Source organism: Pleurodeles waltl, chromosome 9 (genome assembly GCF_031143425.1).
Source record: "Pleurodeles waltl isolate 20211129_DDA chromosome 9, aPleWal1.hap1.20221129, whole genome shotgun sequence".
Classification (NCBI taxonomy): Eukaryota; Metazoa; Chordata; class Amphibia; order Caudata; family Salamandridae; genus Pleurodeles; species Pleurodeles waltl.
In genome coordinates, this window is record NC_090448.1 from 243,891,206 (window position 1) to 243,914,795 (window position 23,590).

The 23,590-nt window shown below is 43.3% G+C and overlaps 1 protein-coding gene across 2 annotated transcripts in view; it reads right to left on the reverse strand.

Annotated features, from left to right (window-relative positions):
• Positions 1-6,040: 6,040 nt before the first annotated feature.
• Positions 6,041-23,590, reverse strand: part of PPARG (peroxisome proliferator activated receptor gamma) — a 192,563-nt gene continuing 175,013 nt past the window's right edge. For both annotated transcript variants that reach the window (XM_069206652.1, XM_069206654.1), the window contains one exon: positions 6,041-6,495. In XM_069206652.1, coding sequence (XP_069062753.1) covers positions 6,248-6,495 — 248 coding nt within the window. In that variant the 3' untranslated portion in view covers positions 6,041-6,247. The remainder of the gene's footprint in view (positions 6,496-23,590) is intronic.

Consider the following 23,590-nt stretch of genomic DNA (forward strand, 5'->3'; position numbering starts at 1 on the left):
ACAGGGTACAAATAAAAGATTGACACGCTACTACAGAAGTTTATAAACAAAAGGATGCAGATGTGGTTACAAAACCAGCAACTACAATGCAGTATGTGTAGCTAGGTCTGATGGTCCATTAGACTGACACATCCATTGCAGGGCTCTGTGTTGGACCTCATGATCAGAGGTTCCAATCGTGCAATGTCTAGGCAGCCTCTCGTCCATCAGAGGTCGATAAAATGGGTACATTGAGAATAGAACATCATGTAGCTGTCGTTAAGGCCTGGGTCCATTTTGTGGGTGAATAAGCTTTACACAAAACCTGTTCTGTTACGCTAGAGACCAGATATTGTTAATTTTTGAAACTAGAAACTTAGGAAACCCAAATTGCAAAAACCAAAGGTGTCAAGGGTCCAACTTCATGAAATATCAAAGTGTCAAAATGTCGACCTGATGAAAAAGTGAAAAAAATATGAGAGCCCTATAGCGAATCCCAGGTCCCAAATGAAAGACTGATGTAGGGAAAAGAGGATGAGGAAGTGGATGGGATTTGTCGCCCCAATTTTTGACAGGGGATTACTTACAAGAGAGCTGGCCGAATGAACTCCCCTGTCGACATTTTAATCTAGAATAGATGTAGTCATTCCACAACAACACCTATAGCATTTTGACGCTGCCTCAGGTTTACTTGATTTTGTAAATCTGAGGCAGCACCAAAATCTAATGCCACCCCATTAGCATTGTGCACTAAGGAGAAATACTTTCATTTCTCCTAGTTTTTTGCTCTATGTGTGCTGCATTCTGCTGCACACATAATAAGAGCAAATCGCCATAGAAGATTGTTTTGTGCAGGAAGGTGTCCCTTGATGCGCAAAGCAATCTACCCCTCAACGCAACCATCCTTGCACTATGGCACAAGGATGGGTGCGTTGGTGCTCAGCAGCAACTTTAGCACTGGCGCAGGGGGAAACACAGGGGTGCGCCGTATTACTGTAAATATGGCACATCCCTGTGTTTTAGAAGTAACACGGTGCGGCGCTGGCAATTTTGGCGCAGCAGCAGCGCTGCACCACTTCTTGTACATCTGGCCTCAAGTGAGGGAAAACACAATATTTTGTAAAATGATCAAGATTTTTCTTGAGAAAGTGTGTGTGAGTTTTTATCTGTCTGTGTAAAAATTCCTGGTGAAATGAGGACGACATCTCACCATACTCAACAGAAAGAATCTATACCCAACTATATATTAGAAAATTCATTTATCACAGGAGTGTAGCATGTGACACCCACCCCCATCAATCTACGCCCCTGGATATCATTGGGCTCAAGCACTAAAACGGGCTGTTCTGCTTGATGCTCAGACTTGCGCTATGGTGCATATACGAGCCAGCATTGCCTAGTGTAGGATTTATAGTCAAGATAAACCCACAATTACTTTAGCATAAAGCACACTTGTTACATGTAGTTATGTCAGGCGATATACCTTGCTTTCACCTGGTTTACTAGATTTTAGGATTTGGCGCTTAATGTTTTTGTGTGGTTCCATCCCTAATATGCATTAGCAACAAAGCCATCCATCTATCTATCTATCTATCTATCTATCAATCAATCAATCAATCAATCTATCTATCTATCTATCTATCTATCTATCTATCTATCTATCTATCTATCTATCTATCTATCTAGCTATCTATCTAGCTATCTATCTAGCTATCTATCTAGCTATCTATCCTTATAGGTAATAATACACTTTACAAATGTGCATAACATAGGCCCTCATTATGACCCTGGCTGTCCATGGGCCAGTGCAGATGTGGCGGTCTCACAGTTGCGGGACAGATGGTACAGACCACCATATTATGACCGAGGCAATTTGGCAGTCCCGGCCTGTCCCGCCGCTTTACTGCGGCCCACCAGGCTGGAGGTTTCAACCTGCAGCCCGGCAACAGTCGGATAACCGCCGAGGCCATTCCAGCTCGGGACACTGCCAGCATTTTCCTGGCAGTCTCATGGCCACAAAATGCTGGTTGTAAGTTATCCCAATGACAGGAACTTGCGTGCCTGCCGCCAGAATACCCCCCGAACACCTCTGCACACATGTACGCATGCACCCACATACACACAATCACACACTGACACAACACCACTCACACATGCACTCACAACATTCACCCAATAGACACGCATACATACCCATACACATCACACATGCATGCATACACTCACCATCCCCCACCCCCTCTGTTCAACTACATACTCACATACACAACCCCCACCCCATTACTCATCTTCACACAAACACCCCCCCACCCCCAATCGTACCTCACCGCACGCACACACCATATACACATCCATACATACACGCACCTGAACGCACTCACTCACACCCCCCTCTCCCCTTACACATTCACCCATGCACTCATCCCCACCCCACATCCACATGCATACACACACGCATCACCATCACCACATTTACACACAGGCACACACGCACGCACAGACACTCCTTTCCCCCCACATTCATGACACGCATACAAACACTCACTCACACACACCCATTCACACCCCCGACCCCATTCCCCTTGCGGACAACACTTACTTTGTCCAACAAGGTGCTCCTTCATGAGGGGATGGGATCCGGCACTCCCACCGCCGGCACCGCCATGCCACCATAAGACAGCCACACAGAATTACTGGTCGTAATTCTTTGGGCGGTCTTTTTCTGGCATGGCTGTGTCATCATTGGATCTGCCTAAGCACTGCTGCCCTCCGTGATGAATGCCACCGGATATCTGACCGCCGGCGGTGCGGATATCCGGTGGCAGTCATAATATGGTGGTCGGGAGACTGCCAGCACTGGCAGTCTTCTGATGGCCATGGCTGCAGCGGTCTTGGCAAAAGACCACGCAGTCATAATAAGGGCCAGAATGTCTATCCAACGACCCATCCATCTGCCCATCAACCAGTCCATGAACCCATCAGCCATCCATTCATCCAAAGGGCCTTCCCTATGACTGTTTGCTAATCTCCTTACTTACCTTTCTATATATTGATCCATCTTTGCCTTTCCTTTCTCCTATCATTAATTGAATCCATCCTTCAGGGGAGTTCTGTGTTTTATAAAGTGCTGCATTCCTTCGGTGTAGAATTTAGAATTTGAAAGATTGTGTTGATGCACTGACAGTGACCTGGCTAAAGAGGGCATGAAAGTGCTGAAACTGAATCATAAATTCAAAACTATCTGAACAGGGGCCCCAAGTTTGGTCCATGGCCAGCAAAATCTTTAAGATGTCCCTGGTCAAATTATTTCAGCACTATGATGGCACATGTTTTGCTATGGTGTAAATTTGACCCCAGTGATAGGAGGCATTCATAGTTTTAAGGCCATTACAGAGAAGTGCACAAACATCAAACTAAAAGGACACAGTACAGAGCCGTCATTGATGTGCACTATTCCTTGACCATCAAAAAACAATAGAACAATTTATGACTGATTGCTGAAATCAAGCATCCCAAATAAACATTTCCATCATTGCTTTATTGATTAGGATCTTGAATGCAGCAGAGATTCCACCCTGCACAGTAATTAAGTAGGTTCTACTTAGTGCTTTCAGAATGTTATTCTAGATGAATATCCATTTGTTAATTTGTATTGTACCTCAACAGACTGTTATTTGCAGTTTGCCGCACATGTCCAAGAATTCCCTTTATCCTGCATTAAGGAGAAAATACAAATGTCTCCTGCATTAAGGAGAAACTTCTCAGCACCATTAACATAGGTCATGCCCATCGGTGTGAAGGTCATGCCCATTAGTGCGAAGGTCATGCCCATCGGTGTGAAGGTCATGCCCGATACGTTAATGTCTTAAGGTGTGTTAAGTTTTTCTTTAGTGTATCTTTATCAGAGCTTAGAAAACTGTTTGAGATAAAAACATCTGATGACTTGTGTACTCTTAACGTTACTAAATGTGTGCAGCATGCTTTATTGAACCCCACAAGTATGTGACCTACTTATTTCCACAAGCAAAATAGTGGCAAAAGAGTTAGTCTTCAGCGCCTTATTTGATAACGAAAATATCAGTGCTAGCCTAAAATATTTCCTGCTGTTAAAAGGAGAGTTCTTGAGGAGAAGCAAGACAAACAATAGGGAAACGAAGAACACTGGAGAGAGCATCTGCTTTAAAGCCTTGTGGAATCAGTACAAAATAGGGCACAAGTTTCTATATAGTGGCAATGGCTAGATAGGACAGGCGAACATCAGCATAGCTAAAAAAAATGTAGACGATGTTTCGTTGCATTGCAAGAAGGTATTGAAAAAGTCTTGGGGTCCGAGATGCCACTAATACTCCATAGTTTTTAGCATCATCTTTTAACGACATCACAACACGTCAAAAACAAGCTAACATCATCAAACAAAGCAACAGCCGAAAACGCCTTTGTTGATGCAGTTAGCAAAGCTGGGCTGTTTAAGTGAATGCGCTTTCTCTACACTGGATCATCCCTTTAATCAAATATCTTCCATTTGCTTTCTGATGAGTAAGGAGACTTCTCATGGAAGGCGTAGGATCCTGCATACTCTACTAGTAAGCGTGTGGTGACACTATGAGATACCCTATCAATAGTTGATAGCAGCAGTTTCAGAAGACACTGCTGCTGTGCGGAGTCAAAAGCGTGTGCAGGTACACATTAGCTCATACAGCTTCCTGAACTAGGGGCCTGATTTAAGAAAAGTGGTGCTGCACCCAGTGCAGCGCCACTTTTCTTGTGCCCCTCAACGCCCCCCTAACGCCACCAGATACGGTGCACCATGGCGGTAGTAAGGGAAACTAGCATCAACATTTTTTACGCTAATTCAGAACTTTACAGGGTTAGCATACAAAGGGAGGCATTCTGACCCCGGCGGGCGGCGGGCGGCGGGAGCCGCCCGCCTGGAGGGAACCACCAAGAAGACCGTACCGCGGTCAAAAGACCGCGGCGGTCATTCTGGGTTTCCCACTGGGCTGGCGGGCGACCGCCAAAAGGCCGCCCGCCAGCCCAGTGGGAAACAGCCCTCCATGAGGATGCCGGCTCTGAATGGAGCCGGCGGAGTGGAGGATGTGCGACGGGTGCAGTGGCACCCATCGCGTATTTCAGTGTCTGCAATGCAGACACTGAAATACAAAGTGGGGGCCTCTTACGGGGGCCCCTGCAGTGCCCATGCCATTGGCATGGGCACTGCAGGGGCCCCCAGGGGCCCCACGACACCCCTCACCGCCATCCTGTTCCTGGCGGGCGGAACCGCCAGGAACAGGATGGCGGTGAGGGGGTTGGAATCCCCCATGGCGGCGCAGCAAGCTGCGCCGCCATGGGGGATTCCCAGGGCAGCGGAAAACCGGCGGGAGACCGCCGGTTTTCCACTTCTGACCGCGGCCGAACCGCCGCGGTCAGAATGCCCAAGGGAGCACCGCCAGCCTGTTGGCGGTGCTCCCGCGGTCCCCGGCCCTGGCGGTATTTACCGCCAGGGTCGGAATGACCCCCAAAGTGTTGATGCTAATCCTGAAAAGCCCATTGAGGCCCATTGTAAACAATGGTGTGCCTCCTTTTAACACCTGCTCTGAGCAGGCGTTAAAAGTGCTAAAAAAATGACTCAAAGAAATCTCTTAGATTTCATAGTGCCATTTTTTCAGCTCTCTTAACAGGGGAATGGCTCCTTTGCATACATTATGCCTGGCGCAGGCATACTGTAGCGCAAAGAGTTACAAAGTGGAGCAATGCATGCACTGCGCCACTTTGTAAATTTGGCGTGGTGGTTTTGGCCTCATTGGGCCACATTAGCGTAAAAAATGATGCTAATGTGGTACAAGGATGTGGTAGGGGTTCTTAAATCTGCCCCTAAGTCTTTTGGCTAGACCTAGATGGCCTTGTTTCCTCTGAAAATTCCTTGTGAAGATTTTTTTCAATTAGTTGACATAAATGTATCCATGCAACAATACACATTTTGGTGGGTTTCAGAAGTGGAAGTTGAGTATGTTCAATAACGGATAATACTTTAAAAACAGTATCTGAATACACTGGCAACACGTTTGTGAGATAGGCATTTTTAATATTAAAAGTAAATTGAAAATGTGTCTTTTTAAACAATATGCATAAAATAGACATATGATGCTGAAGCTCTGTCTTTAAAAAATATTTCACAGTAATATCGCAGGTATGCAATGTCTTCCCTCATAAAAAATAGTGCAATTTGTGGAATGTACATGATGTCAGAATAAGAGAATGTGTTTTTTTCTTAGTATAAGTCCTTGTAGATTTCTTGCAGGAGTGGGTGGAGGTTCATTTCGGCCTCCGTTTTCTTGACCATCTGCAGGAGTTGCACATGCTCTGTCACTATCTGTCTGAGGTCTGTCATTTTTTGCAGCAGTTTGGCAAAGAGCTGGGAGGACTCGGGGTGGTTGAGTTTCAGCTGCAGCTCCAACGCCTGCAGTAGGTTATCTTGGATATCTTCGATGGGCTTCACATTCAATAAACCAGGACGATCTGCCAAGGAAGAACAAAGAAAAAGAGATCAAGAAACATTAGGGAACATAACTTACTTTGACTAGAACAATGAATTTCTATAGCATTTGAAAATATTTGAATGAATCACATTAAGTAAGGCACAGCAAGCTAATGGAGACCAGAGTGTACCAAGGAGCATAGCAAGACTAAACTTACTGTCTCCCTACCCTTTGCCTTTATACAGAGTGAGCAGTCTTAATGAATATTCCTAGAAGACACATGCTTTCCTTCATCAAGAGAAGGATCAGTTAGGACCAATGTCCATCTTGGCCGTCAGATCGCCAGATCCATGCCAGTTTTCAGGATAACCACTTCCCTGCAAATAACGTTCACTTATGATTATTGTATGTGAAATTATGTTATGTGGAAATCCTGAAAATCTGGCAAAAATGTAGGCCACCTAGTGCTGTGCTGGACACATCTGATGTAGGAAGATTGCGACAAAAAGCTTTGAAGAGCATAGGGTAGGTCATCGGGAACTTACAGGATAAAACTTAATGTCTTGGTGTTTGGCTAGTTTCTTACTGAAGGGCGTGTGGGAATGCTACATTCACTTAACTAGACCCTCCCCAAAAGTTTCTTTACCCTTCAGTTTTTCTCCCACAAAAGTGCCCAATAAGCAAAAAGGTAACCAGTGACCGAAAAATAGCGTGTGAGGCAAATCTCCTGACTACTTGAGTTAAGTGTCATTGATATGATGTTTGAAAAAGGAACATATATTCTCCCACTATCATTGTTATGTTACCTCTATTTTACCTATTAGGGTATCCAGGTGCTGTAGCAGGCATGTAGGTAAAATAAGATGGTTCTTATTTTCCCACAATGTGATAGTAAAAACGGCATTAATAAAAACATCTTAAGAATTAAGACAGCTGCTGCCAGACTGTGATGATGCTGGTTTAGAGAAAAGTTTACTGATTACACGAGAAGTGTGGATTTCCATTTATATTTGAAAACTGCTTTTGAATGTCCAGAAACATGACTTAATGGCCAGTGACATGACATTGATCAAAGTAAAGCATAAGATTGCAAACGTCTGAATCTAAATATTCTATAGTGTAAGGTTGACAGTCTCAGATACTCACAGAGTTCACATTTCTATCTACATCTGCTTAGCCAGAATGTCTGTAGTTGTCCTCTCAATCATGGCCTACCACCTTTCCATACTTCTCGTTCAATCAAGAAACCACCATTTCATAATAACTCCAGGCTATATTCCATATTCCGCATCCTAATCCTAGTCTGTGTAGATTGTAGTCTACCTTCCATATACATTGTACCTCCAGTTCATATCCTGTTCCCGTCCACATTACAACCCTCTTCGGTACTCAACTTTAAGTGCATACTGCAGTCACAACCAGATAACGACTCTATTCCACACTGCAGATCCATCCCATTCTCCATCTTCAGTTCATATTCCACCTCCATTCTATATATTCACCCGCTATTCATAGTGCACTTTCAAAATTTTACTCCACATAAGTTGCAACCATAACACATCTCTCTTCTCTCTCTCTCTCTCTTTCTATATATATATATATATATATCTATATATATACAAAATATATCTTGCAATTTCATACTCCACCTCCAACCTAGCATAAACACCCTAGTCCAATTCATATTCCAGCAATGGAACATACATCACTTGTCAGTGCAACTCCACATCACTTTAAATGCTCACTCAAGCCAGTATTCACTCTTTCATTCCTTACACACATCTCATCCTTACTCCACCACAAAGTCTTACACAACACAATACTTCCATTACACACTTCTAGTCTGCCCTCCACCTCCAATTTATACTCTGCACAAGTACATACTACTCTATGTGTCCATACGCTACCTCCAGTCCTAACTTCATCTCTAGTCCTTCATGGCAACCTCCATCAGGATTGCATGTTTGTGAAGTTGTGCAATGCAGGGCATCAAACTTGCACCGCAGTGCAAATGTGTGAGCATGACATCTAGCATAGGTTTTGTACTGCAAAACTTTTATACAGGTAGGGTACACCTCCAGCACAAATACATTAAAACTTTCCTTCAAACACTTTGGGCCTCATTCTGAGGCTGGCGGGCGGCGGAAGCCGCCCGCCTGGCTGGAACCGCCAAATGGCCGCTCCGCGGTCGAAAGACCGCGGAGGCCATTCTGGTTTTCCCGCTGGGCTGGCGGGCGACCGCCAGGAGGCCGCCCGCCAGCCCAGCGGGAAACCCCTTCCCACGAGGAAGCCGGCTCCGAATGGAGCCGGCGGAGTGGGAAGGTGCGACGGGTGCAGTTGCACCCGTCGCGTATTTCAGTGTCTGCAAAGCAGACACTGAAATACTTTGTGGGGCCCTCCTACGGGGGCCCCTACAGTGCCCATGCCATTGGCATGGGCACTGCAGGGGCCCCCAGGGGCCCCACGACACCCCTCACCGCCATTCTGTTCCTGGCAGTCGGAGCCGCCAGGAACAGGATGGCGGTGAGGGGGTCGGAATCCCCCATGGCGGCGCAGCAAGCTGCGCCGCCATGGGGGATTCCCAGGGCAGCGGAAAACCGGCGGGAGACCGCCGGTTTTCCTCTTCTGACCGCGGCCAAACCGCCACAGTCAGAATGCCCTGCGGGGCACCGCCAGCCTGTTGGCGGTGCTCCCGCGTCCCCGTCCGAATTACCCCCTTTATGTGTGCTTCAGAGTGCAGCACACATACACAGCTTAAAACGTTAGAAGAAATAAAACCTTTTCTCCAAGGTAATGCCTGCCTCGACCAGGGGTTCCTTTTGGTGCAATGCCCTGAATACAAATGTTAGTAGAAATTTGTTTAAAAAGTTCAAAAATCATGAGTGGTAGCGTTGGAATGTCATGTTTCACCCATTGGATGCTCCTTTGATACAAAGTAATACAAATAAGAGCAAACCGATTCATTGCTTTCGTTTTAGGGAATTTCTCGGATAAACAAATCAATATTTTCTACCCAAATGCATCATTTTAGTGACTTTGCGCTGTTGCAAAAGTTAATATGTCTGCCTCTCAATTGGCTAATGGGGCAACCGGATAGAAGCTTAAGCAGATGCTGACTGTGAGTTTGCAGCGGCTGGAGTGAAATAGCTAAAGTAAACAACGGTACAGCTGCTTTCCATAATGTAGTTATAAAAATATGCTGAGCAAACACAGCATTGATTTTTATCAGAGATTTCCTTTTTGCTAGGCATTTGGGGCTGCCTTCCTGGCCCCAGGTTCAGTTGATCATGACGAAGAACCTTTTATTATGCCTTATTGTTAGATGCATCCTCCAAAGCATATTAAAATAAATGAGGCTTTAAGATTATTTCGAAATTGAAAAACATTGACATTTTACACCTAATTTAATGTCATGCACATTATCATGGTTATAAGGAACATGAATGTATAAATACTGGTTTGGCATAATAGTTCAAGTTTAATAATTCACTCTAAATTACTGAAACGCCAGATTTGCGGATTGTGCAAACATTGGTCTCTGAAACACAGAAATGGCTATCCGGTATTCACAATTAGCAAATGGGAGCATTTCACAAATAGCAAAACACTTTGTGAGAGGTGTAACAAGCTAGCTTCTCCATTCAAATCGAGAACATATTTCACCTTTCCTGTGTGATGTTTCCTCTGGCAGCCATTATTAAACTACCTATAGATACATTGTAAGATTATTAGGAGATAGCTAGCTAGATTATTTTTCAGAGGCGCAGATCTGTGCTCCGCTAAGTAAGTGAACTTCTAACACTTATAACTAGGAAAATACCTCATAATTTTAATCCAATATTGAACCATAAAATATGTAGCTAAATTCAAAAATACAAACACGTGCCACTTGCGAACGAATTCAAACGAGATACATAGCGCCATATTTATGAAACTTTCACGCAATGCAGTGAAGCAAGGCAACTTGTTGCCTTGTGTGAAAGAGAGGGGGCAGGAATGTGCCATACTTACCAATATATGGAGCATTCCTGATCTCTCCTTTATCTGGCACACTTCGTGCTGCTAACACCAACGCGCACACCCTGGCACCATGGTGCAGTGATGCCTGTATTGCAGGCAGGATTGGTTTTATTCAGGAAGGGACAACTTCCTACACACAAACAATACTCACAGGCTTTTTCTTCTTTTTAAGTGTGCTGCAGTATACAGCTCACTTAGAAAGAGGAAACATTGAGGAGAAGGCACGGCATTTTGACGCATTCCCACATTTACCAGTCTATGTGAACGTGGAACTGAACCATAATTCATGGGTGAAGGTGTGGGAACACCCACCTTCCACCCATGGAATGCTTTCCAGTGGCCTTGCATTACTTCAGATTTCCCAAGCAGCACAGGGCCACGTAAATCTGATGTATTGCGTAGTCCTAGCAACATAATACATGACGCACAGGCCACACAATGTAATATGGCCCATACCTTAGACATCTATTGGAAATGCTGTCATAACAAACAGATGCAGTGACCAACTCAGTTCAGCCATGTTAACTATTAACAAGTGTAGAATTAGACCTCTAAGGCAATAAAAAGAGCAATATGGAAGCATGGAACACACATCTGATAGAAGGGGTTGAGCCATCTTTTCAGTAGAAGAACCAGATGATACTCACATTTGATTAGTATCAAAATTACAACCACAATAGGTTTCCTATATCAAAAAATCTTATTTGATGACATAAAATTCATATTTTGTACCAGTTTCTGACTACAACCACAGTGGAATTGAACAGCTATCTGATTCACATCCTTGGTGCATAACCTTGTGAAACCGCTCAGATAAACTTGTGCAGAAGCAAACATACGCATAAACAAATGTAGGGGCATATTTACTAGAAAGTGGTGCATCGGTCCCGATATACCGCTTTTCTTGTGTTGCCCCTGCCCCACCTAACAACACCATTGTTCCACCGTATGAATAATACAGAGCACCATGGAGGTAGTTAGAACAATAGCGGCAAACATTTTTGAAGCTATTGTGGCACTTTGCTGCACTGGCGTAAAAAATGTTGACCCTAGGGTAGCAAAGCATAGGGAGACTTGTTGATAAAATGGATGTGTCATTTTAGTGCCTTATCTGGGCAGGCTTTAACAATGAAAGAAAAAATGGAGCAATGAAATGTTGCAAATTTCACTGCGCCGTTTCTTCGGGCCTCCCTGTGTCAGAATGCCCCCCCCCCTTGTATATATTATGCCTGCCACAGACATAATGTGGCACAAGAGTTTACAAACTGGAGCAATTCAAGCATTGCACAACTTTGAAAATACGACGTAGGAGAAAGGCCTCCTTAACACCACCTAAGCATAAAAAAATGATGCTAGGCTGATGCAAGGTGGCACTGTGGTAAATATGCCTCATAGTTCTTTGATTTGTCCATCATGATTTCATCATGAGTCTCCTAATTTGAAGCCACATGTGCCTAAGCCACAAGGTGATACTTTTAAAGTCCACATTGACCCCCATGATTCTCTCTTCAGGAGGTGGTCCTAGATTTCTTAGTCCTTTCGGATGAAAGCCAGCACATAAAGGATTCTGTTTGTATCACACACTGCAAAAGCAACTTTAAAAAATATATTTTTTGAAGAAAAAAAACAGGTGGCAAAGTCCCCCGTTGTTTTTAAATAATATGATTTCCATAACAATTAGATTTTCATTACTGGGTTTAATTTTAGACAGACGTCTAAACACCAGTGTATAGCTTTTAGACAATTAATGACTTTATGCTGCATTTCAATTGACGTTTCTGTCACAAATTGCATTCCTTCTGTTTTGATAATAAAAAAGCGAGACTGTCCAACACAGTACTAATCTGTGCAACATATCAAAGAACTAGCTAGAAACTAGGGCTATGTTTTCTGGTAGCTAATGGGAACCGGTTACAGGACCACAACAGCCACATTTGTAAGTTGAAGTCATCTCATACACATGTGACAGGGAGCATGAAGGAAGTGCATAGCACGAGTCTCTTTAAACCATACTAGATGATTGCATTTGAAAACAACAGCAATGTGGTCTAACTTCTTAAAGGATCTTCTTTGCTTCCGCTTCTTATGCAATACTCTTAAAGTTATACTGATTTCAACTACCTCAAACTATGCTGTATGATCACCCCTTGCTATCTCAAGTTTGATCAGTTTTAAATGCTATGCAAATCATAACCTCAAAACCAAATGATCGCTCATGACCTCACCTGTCATGTGACAGATGCAATTACAAATGACATAAACAGTGTTACAGACACAAACACACCCACATACACACAAACACATTGGAGGGCATTTTCTGCCACTAACTATCATGCATATTGTTGGAACTATCAAGGCCTGGAGGGTATGAAGGTCTTAGTGCCACAACGCAATCACTATTTACTACATATGACAGGTGTCAGGTGTCACTTAAATAAGGTCCCACGGTTAAGACCAGTTAGGAAGAAAAGGCCGGAAAGGGCAAAAACTCCTTTGCAATCTTGTTGTTCTTGATTAAAAATGAAATTTATGCAAAGGATGATCAGTGAGACACCAAGCTTTTTGACATCTGGGAATGGAAAACCACCAAGCAATGCTTTCCAGAGGAACATTCAAAGGGAATTCTGGTTGCATGTAGCAAGAATCAGGACACAAATAATAGCAAATGGGTGATTAATGTGACAAAATTAAGGAAAGAATGTGTTGCAAAATGTCCACATACCTCCTTTATATATGATTCAAACAGAAATTGACAACAAGAAAGACCCAACTTAATCTTGTAATTGGAACCACGGACAGTAATCTCTCGACAGGCCACGATCTTGGAAAGGATGCTTAACAAGCCTCAGGCATGATGATTTCTTTCAACAAATTGTATCAACTGGGCATACAAAAAAGAAACCTAAGACTGATATCTTTCATCCAGAGCAGGAATTTGAAGCCCACCTGCCTGCTTGACCGTGCAACACTGTCTTCTAAACACTCATGCCTTAAATAAGCTACTAGGATTGATGTAACAGGAGATTGGCTTTAATCCTTTGCAAAAAAAAACTTTTTATGGTTTTGGATCTCGTTTTTGGACTCTCCGGTGGTTTGTGCCCCTTAATCTGCTGTAAGGCTGTTATTATTGGTTTTGATAAGCTTCTGCATGAACCCATGGAGATTTGCAGGTTCAGCAAGTAAGACTGCTGTCTGGCTCAGCATGGCATTTGTACACAGGTGACACTGTAACTGTTGGAGACCAGGCTAAATTAACAGGCTATACATGGAGACCAACATTCACTCATTGGAATTAATAGAAGCCTTTCATCAATTCATCAATTCATATGAGAGAAATACTCTCCCCATTCCCTACCCAACAGACCTCTTAGAAAGACTACATCTACACCAAAGAAAAAAACAACCTTTTTCTATGAAAAGGAAAACATTAGTCCCCCCACCAAATATATGCCATTTTAAAATATCAAAGCTTCTGTGTTTAATGTTGCTTGCCTGGTCTAAAAAAAGGATACAGACGTTCTGCACTGGCTTTGTAAGATCGAGTCATATTTGATCACACACTTTAATTCCAACTCATTCCTGAGACACCCAGAGTATGTCCTCTGCAAAAGTAAAGAATTATGCTTCCTGTTGCGAACTTAGTGGAAATGTAACATTAGCACTCTATGCTGTCGTCCCCTAAAATGTGCAGGGCATAAGATTGATCCTTATATGGTCAAACCAGCCTTCTAATTGGGGTAATACTCAGGAGGCCAAAGACATGGGCAAGGCCTTGGCATTGAAAATGTATTCCCAACACAGCCAGATAAAAGTAAGGATTAAGGGCCAGATGTAGGTACAAAGCAAATTGCGACTTGCAATTTGCGAGTCCGAGCGACTCGCAAATTGCAACTCGCAATTTGCTATGCAGAACGGTGTCTCAGACACCGTCTGCGAGTCACTATGGGGTCGCAAAGACCCACCTCATTAATATTAATGAGGTGGGTCGCAAATTGCGGCCCCGTAGTGACTATGGGCACTCACTGACATGGAGGCCTGCTGTAGTCAGCAGACCTCCATGTCTGTGACTGCTTGCTAATAAAGCAGTTTTTTTTTATTCAAGTGTAGCCCGTTTTCCTTAAAGGAAAACGAGCTGCACTTAAAAAAAAAATCCGAAACCTTTTGTTTCGGTATTTTTTCAGGGCAGGTAGTGGTCCCTTGGACCACTACCTGCCCTGAAAAAATATTTTGGGGTCCACTCACAAAGGGGAAGGGGTCCCATGGGGACCCCTTCCAATTTGCGAGTGGGTTACCATCCACTTCAAGTGGATGGTAACTGCGACTCCATTTGCGACCGCATATGCGGTCGCAAATGGAATTGCATACCACTGCGAGTCGCAAATAGGAAGGGAACACCACTTCCTATTTGCGAGTCGGAAATGCATTTTGCGAGTCGGTCCCGACTCGCAAAATGCATTTCTGCATAGGAAACTCCGGTTTGCGAGTCGCAAACGGCAATTTTTGCCATTTGCGAGTCTCAAACTGGTTCCTACATCTGGCCCTAAATGCCTACTGTCATGTAATGGAATTTTCAGGTTAGAAATGTGTTCTCAACAGAGCCAGACCTTAAATATGATCAATGCCTTGAAGATGCCAAAGTAACCATACAGACGAGCTGAAAGGAGGGAAATAAATTCATCAACATAAAGCAATTGTCAGGGAAAGTTTCCCAATAGCTGATTTAATTTCATTTTGAATGTCTTCGATTCTACTGGAGAATTGTCCTACATTCTCATTTGCCTGTTGAAGTGGTACAACTCCATTTTGCTTATCGTTGCAATAGAGTTATCAAAACAAAAACAGGATAATTCTCAATATGTCCCAATCCAATTTTATCTCAAGTTCTAAACACTAGATTAAACTAGATGCCAATTCCTTTAAAATCATTTATCCCTAAAGCAACCTCAATATGTGACTAAAACATCAAATATAAGATTTTGCGATAATTCCCTGAAACACTGACCACTGATCAGTATTACTCTAAGAGATATGTTGTTTCCTATATGCTGGCATACCTTCACTGGCTCCATTTTAAGGAATGGATTGTTTTTAAATCGCTGTATTTGATGGACAAGGCAATCTGCTTGTCCAGTGGTTCCATCTTATTAGGCATACTTAATTGGTACCATCATCCTTAGTTATTGAGATCACATGACCAAGCTCATTTGAAGGTGCTTCACTTTTTTCACTTTTCCCAAAGGGTCGAGTGTTTTCGATAGCAGCAGCAGAACAGTGGAACAGATTCCATCTGAAAATTAGGAAGGAATTCATCCTTGTATAAGTCAGGAAACACCTGAAGACTTGGCTCTTTCCTCGAGTATGGGTCACTTTCAGCCTAATTTAGATTAGTTTTTTCTGTTATTGTTTAACATTGGTGTTGTATTACCACAATACCCCTCACCCCATCGGCGGATGGCAGTGCCACTGTACAAATGCTGAAACATGAAATATAGCATACCATTAAATAACATAACATAACATAACATTTTACTGTGCCCAAAAGGGTAACTTCAAAGCAGACCTAGTATAAATGTGCTCAACACTGCCCTTTGGATGGCAATATTTTAGAAAGCCCTGAAAATCTCCTCAAAGTCAGTCTTTCCATTGCCATCTTAACAGTTTACAAGATCATGATTCAGTCCAAAGATGAGAATCTGGCTTTGTTTCTAACTTCTTGGCAAAGGCAACATGGTTGCGACAGAGTAGGTGTGCACAACACAGTCTCACAACCCAAACTCAGAAATCAAGCAGTTCAAAAGTCAGCATCTGAGTCATTTGGGATGAGGCTGAAAATCAAGGATGGCCAATGGCCTTTAAACAAAAACTGCACCAAGCTATGAATATTATGAAACCCCATGAATTCCCTTGCAAGTGATCTTTTTTTAATGTCGTGTTCTCTTAAAACATGCAGTATCTAAAAAGGCGGACCTTTAATATAATACAGGTTAAAATAAAGAAAATACCCCAAAACAACAAGACCGAATCATTTTTGGCCAGGAAAGAATGTAATATTTATTACACCAGATATATTCTGACTCTACAGGGATCGAAACTTATCAGAAGTCATAAATAGCACTCAATTATGAATAATGCTCTCGAAATAGGACTACAATGCGGAGTTTTTGGTGGAGTGAGCATTTTTTATGGGGTACTTTACCTACGGTAAACTTTGCCATACTTTTCCTGTTGAAATGTACGCCGGAGTACAGTGTGTATTACACAAGTTATTGTGATATATGCATAAATAGGTGTCACTGCATATACATCAATTAATCAGGCAGACCATAATCGGGACCTTACTGTTAAAAGGCAATGTTGGGATGAGAAACTTTTATAGGCCGTACAGGGAAATCCAGGATATTTAACATAGTTGTAAGTGGGGCAGATCCACGCCAGATAACCATTATGTCTACGCAAGGCAAGTTTAAATACAACAAATCCAAACTGAACTAATTTATATAGTCAATGGTTATCCAGAAACTCTGGCACGGATCCGACTTGTCGCAGCTTCCGAAGGACACTGTTAATTGGGCCCAGGTTTAGCTCCATTAACGAGGAACTGAAGTGCATCCTCAAGTAGACAAATAGCGTGAAAAATGTGGACACCCTGGAAAAATACATGCTGGCATCTCAGCTGCCTGAGACTCTTTTCCTAAAAGAATATACAGTGAATTAAAGATCGGAGATATGTTTTGGTGGCAAAACTCGGAAGAGATGTTTGCGATAAGATCTTCACCCAATAAAGGCACCAACTGTTGTTCAAAGAAGCGTATAGTTCCCCGTTGCTTTGAAGTAAATAGTAGAAGGCCTGACTTGCATGAATTAAGCGTCGCACAGAAATGGCATACTAACAACCAAAAAGGCCAAGTGGATTACAGAATTATAGACACGAGCAGCCAAAGTGAGTCACTATCACAAAAATCTAGTGCAAGCTGATGTATAAAGAAGTGATTGACAATTCTGAAGAAAATCAAAAATGAAGAACTAACAAAGTAGAAACACCGAAGAGGTAAACACATGAAGAATGACTTGAAATAACCTAAAACTTTGTAATTAAAAAAGGGGTTGAGTGGGAAGATGAATGCTTTCTAAAACATTTCAGGGAAAGTCATTAAAAGGATAGAATGAGGTACTGAAGGTGAGGTTTCTAATTTTAGATTTAATAGTTAAAAACTAAAAAACGTGCCGTTCTGATTAAACATTTGGAAAAATGTTAAAAACACAGCCTTTTGAAAGTCCCTAGCTCTAGCATTACTTCACCTCACCATGTTCCATAAATTCAGAAAGCAATCACCTTTCATGCGCCTTTCACACGTTAAGGTTTGTTGTTTAATTAGCAGCAGGTGGTGGCAATGCAAACACATTTTTTTTTACAGTCCAGATCTCCAAGACATTGTAAACGGGATTTAATTCTGCTTTGCAAAACTGTAAGATTAGATTACAAACCATCGACTAACAGTGACTGGAACGTACCAGTCACCTCCAGTGTCACGAGCAAGCCTCTGGTTTCAGTCTCTGACCACAACAATGCAGCCTCGCCCTCCCCAGTGCTGAAGTCCAAGGCCCTGGTACTCTCATCACTGCACCTAAATCAATGAATTTTCTGAAACATTCCTTCCGTTGCTGCTCGAGTATTCTTCAAGATGCCTGGTGGTTCCCTTATCAGCCTCATGACGCAGCCGTGCCCGTCCTTGGAGGGTTTTTGCAAGATTTACTGAAGGTGGGTTTTGACTACATCAGCAGTTCTCGTTCAGGGTCGGCTGGGGGTGAGCAGATCATGAGAATGATGGGATTTGAAGAAGCGCGTGGCAGAAGTGGGGCTGAGTGGGCCCTTTCAGAAGTGCTTCCTCTGCCTTCAGACTAACATGACTCAGCACTGAGAACCACAGGCTAAGCAGCTGTTTTTTGTTAAAAGGAAAAAATGCTCTTCAAACCTGCACCAGTTTTGTTTCTAAACATCTCCCAGCTGGAAAATTGCACTTCTAAGTGCACCTATTGCCTTCGTTCTCGAACAGTCAAAAACAAGCAGTGAACCAGATTACAAAGGGCCTCATTCTGACCATGGCGGGCGGCGGAGGCCGCCCGCCAAAGTACCGCCGTCAGAATACCGCTGCGCGGTCAAAAGACCGCTGCGGTAATTCTGAGTTTCCCGCTGGGCTGGCGGGCGACCGCAAGAAGGCCGCCCGCCAGCCCAGCGGGAAACCCCCTTCCACGAGGATGCTGGCTCCGAATGGAGCCGGCGGAGTGGAAAGGGTGCTACGGGTGCAGTTGCACCCGTCGCGATTTTCAGTGTCTGCTATGCAGACACTGAAAATCTTGGTGGGGTCCTGTTAGGGGGCCCCTGCAGTGCCCATGCCATTGGCATGGGCAATGCAGGGGCCCCCAGGGGCCCCACGACACCCCATACCGCCATCATGTGCCTGGCGGCCAAAACCGCCAGGAACAGGATGGCGGTATGGGGGTCAGAATCCCCATGGCGGCGCAGCAAGCTGCGCCGCCATGGAGGATTCCCCAGGGCAGCGGAAAACCGGCGGTACACCGCCGGCTTTCCGTTTCTGACCGCGGCTGTACCGCCGCGGTCAGAATGCCCAAGGGAGCACCGCCAGCCTGTTGGCGGTGCTCCCGCGGTCGTTGGCCCTGGCGGATTTTACCGCCAGGGTCAGAATCACCCCCAAAGTTTGCTCCAAGTGCTGTATCATGTTCCTATTTTCTGCCCTGCGTAGGGACAAAAAGGGTTTGTAAGACCCTGATTTTGAAGCATTTTACATCGGTTTTGGGTTACCTTTTTAACACAGACCCATGGAAAATCCAGGTTGGTCTGTACAAATCAACACAGACCCGATGGAAACTCCAAGTTGGTATGTACAAACCAACTCAAATGACGATTTGGTTTGGTCAGTAACCAAAAGCAACCGCAAGGGAGGCCAATTAACTTTGCATCAATGGGGAATTCCATTGGTGGGGCATGAGTGCTCCCATGCCTCCGTAAATGGATTTTGTCGCAATTCCATATCTGCAGAGAATTCTAAACATGCACTGGCCAAAATCTTGCACCTCCCATAGTCTGGTGTATAAAGGAGAAATGTTTTTAAATCAACTCGTTTTTTCCTCGTTGAATGTATGCTGAAGAACGCAGCACACATTCAAAGAGGAAACTGTCTTAAAGCACACCTTTTGTACAGGAAAAGACCCCTTCCTGCACAAAAACTATGCTGACCACAAAGTAGACACCCTTGCATTATGTTGCAAGGGTGTCCGCTTTGGTGCGTGGATGCTGAATGTGCCCCAGCACAGGGAGAGTAGACTGCACCACTTCTTTGTAGATATGATGCAGTTCTGCTTTCTCCAGCTTACGTAACACAGCACAGCAATTTGCTTGCTGTCCTGTGATGTATAAACTCTTTGTAAATCTGGGTCCAGGTTTATTTTGTGCTTCTTCGCTGCACACAGTAACTCGACAATCTCTGAGTTAGTGTATGACTGCAGGAAGCACAGCTCAGAAACACAGGCCAGTAGATGTCTCTTCCTGTTTCTGAACTATGCTTTCAGCAAAACAGGCTCAGAGATTTTTCGAATTAATGGATGTGCTGAAAAAGCGATTAAGAAACAAACAGATCTTTGCGCCGATGCAGCACAGAAAAAGGATCAAGATACTAGCGGGGTTTGGCGTTATTTGCATCAGCATTTCTAGGTTGCTCCTGCCCTGTTCTAATATTGTACCAAGATTTTGGTACATTAATTGAACCAGTGCTAATGTACTTTTCCAAAAACATTTCTGCATTATGAGTTTTCATACTGCAGTTGCAAATGTGCTCCATTTGTAGATGACCTAGATTGCACTGGTGTGGTTGCAATTTCCACCATTACTCGGTGAAATAGTTTACATAACTTTCCATGCAATTTTACACCAATTGGGGTTACATAGATTCCACCAGTGTCAGTGTCAGTGCAATTGGATATAAACACTTACAGTAACTATGCATTGCAGCAAGACAAAATGGCAATTTGGAGTTTGCATGAGGGATATCAGGAAGCATGAAGCTAGCAGCAGGACATGTGCAATTAAACTGCAAGGTGAGGGTTCATACACCCTAATTAGTACCGAGACTCCAATCTCATTCATCACAATTCTTTCCTCAAATTATTAAAATAACAGTAGAGGCCATTGTCTTACAAATGTCCGGCACCCCCAGGCGGTGTTCCTTCAGACAAACGGGTAGGAATGGCATGCAGTGACAACAACCTGACTGCAGGAGAGTTGGGAGAAACATTAACATAATGAATCCGATTTTTCTAGACTCTGGCCCAATTCACAAAGAATTTGCAGTGACTTATTTTTGCATTACGCCTGATTTACAACAGCATTCCAGGAGTGAGCCAAGTGCACTCATGGCTTACTCAAGCATTTACTAGTAGGACAGGATTGGATGTACAATCAATTCTCTTAGCACAGTCATTCATTTCTATGAGTCACCTCAAGATCTGATCAATAATTTTTTATCATTAAACTGAGGAGTTTATAATTGTTGTCGCACCTTTAGTTTACAAAATTTCCTGTTTTCACTCCCATAGTTACTCTTCAGGGTGTTATTTGCCATTGGCAATTTGCAGGTATTTTCTAGGCAAGCACATATATTTCTTATCTTTTCTTGTGAGTATTGTGATAACATGTCACATCTCTAACTCACCAGCATTTTGCTACGAGTGCTTACCTTGTTTAACTTTTGATTTGTAAGTACTATAGAAGCAAGTTGTGCCGCTAACTCACAACCGTCGAGAACATCAATGTATTTGTTATGTTTGTTTGCTTTTTGACAGCCTGGACAGTATCCACTCATGCAGTGCTTAATTTGTAAAAGAATAATTGCCTGTGCCCAAATCTCAGCCCAGAAGCCCGTGGCCAGTCCTACTCATTATCAATGAGACAAATATCTGGACTGCGCAGTCTTGGAGTCACCTCATGCCTCTTTAATCCACTACTTGACACTTCTTGCCCCTTTATCTCACTCTTGCTGGTTTCTGCTTTCTTCCTTTGTGACGCATATGCAGTCTGTCTCTTCCACCATCTTTCTGGTTTGTGTATTTCTCCCCCTCTTGATCTCAGTAAATGTCTGAGGTGGAAAAATAAGTGCTGGTCCTCAAAAATAAGTGCACTGGGACCCTACTGTCAACCACCAACTCAAATTAAGCACTGCGCTCACAAAAGAAAGCTATGCAAGTGTCATATAAGTTCAGATAATGGGGACCAGGCAATATAAACCATTGTGAAAGTACCGATTTTCCAATAAAAGCCATAATTCCTTGGACCTCAAGCACTTTGTTTACTTTCCATAGTTCTTATAAGGAATATGCTTACTCCACGCATAGAAATTATGGAAGTTCACATTGCTCTAGACCCCACTCAAAAGAAGGGTGTTTTGGCTCCAGTGATTTAAAGGATGCATCCCGTTTTAAACCTGTTCTGTCAGCTACAGTTTAAATTGTGATTTGCATTACTTTTTTTTGCTTCCTGTATGCTTCATCAGCCGTCACCTTCTTTAGATTATTTACAGTAATTTGTTCCACATTAAATTGATTAATTTGGTTTCATGTTATTTCTTGCTTTAGAAACTCTTGGAATATAGTGTCCTCAACAAAATAATTTCTTAAAGGCGAGGCTTCACTTTTTAAGAAATAGTAGTGGATGGTTATCTCAGTTTAATTACAGTTGTAATGCCAGGGATGACAAATGTTGCCACCACTAAATATGGTGGTAATTACTGGTATTGGTAAAATTACAGCAAGTGGAAAACATAATTTATTGTCAGCAGCTGCACAAATAGCTCAGGGAGTTAAAATTCCAGCTGGCATTATTATTTTCAATTTATGAACAGATTCTCTAGTGTCACCCATCTTTGAGTGTTTTGTGAGCACACACTTCTCACTGTGGCAGTTGTTTATAGCTGTATCCATTTTAAAATCAGACCAAATCTGACTTTATTTTGGGTAGTAAGGGTAAAGTGTGTGTGCATATTCAATGCATATGCTGGATGTATGTGCACCTACGAGGGGTAAAATACATGAAAGCATACCGTTCTTGGCAGTGCATGCATTTTAAATGCAGATGGTGAATGTACATGTGCACATGAGTGGTATAGTACATGGAAGGGCCAGTAATGTGCGTTGTGTGTATGCTATAAACATACCCTGAGTGTATGTGTGGCTGTGGATGGTGCCAAACGTGGAAGGCCCTGGGTTCTATTTGGGGAGATGCAGACTTGCATGTTGAAACATGGGGAAGAGGTAGTAAGATCCCCCCAGACAGATCTGTGTATTGCTGCATTCCTGTAAGCTGGGTGGGACACACAGTGGAGAGCATAGAGAAAAGCTTCCCATGTACACATCAAAGGGTGCTTTTTAGTTCAATGAGAGGTCAGAATAAAAGGTCCTAAGCACATCTTAGGAAAGAGATGGGACTGACAATGGATTCATAAAGAGTTGGGTTTGGGCCCTGGGCTAACCTTTTAAGGCGCGTATCACTAAGGCTGACATCCAGGTGTGAACTCTTGTCACTCCCTAGCATGTGTTGTGGAACTATCAGCTTCAGAGAAACTCCTGCTGTGACAGGCTGCTTTTCAAGAGGGTACAGAGGTGTAGGTGCTTCAAAAGACGAATAACTGCAATATAAAACTTCATAAACCCTAAATAATATTTGGTGTCTAGAAATGGACTATAACAAGGAGAGATTGAGACCACAAAAATGGTCATCAGGCAAGTAGCCAGATGGGCTTTGTGAGGAGGAGAAGCTCTTCAAGACTTCAGTCTGTGACCACGACTGGTGTCCAAGGTCTGCTAGTCTCCCTGCTGGGTGAGGGGACATCACCCATGGAATCCAAGACCACCTGACCTAAAGCCTTCCTGTCTGCCTGCCAAGACCAATGTGCCCTGTGAGGAATAGGAGAACGTTGGAGGGAGCAAGGTACAGTGGGAAGCCCTGTCAAGTGGACTCCCTATATGAGGTGTAAGGCACCAATCGGGTCATTATCTGTGTGCCGGACAGAGTCAGCAACCACTGTATGCCATGTTGAAAATTTAGC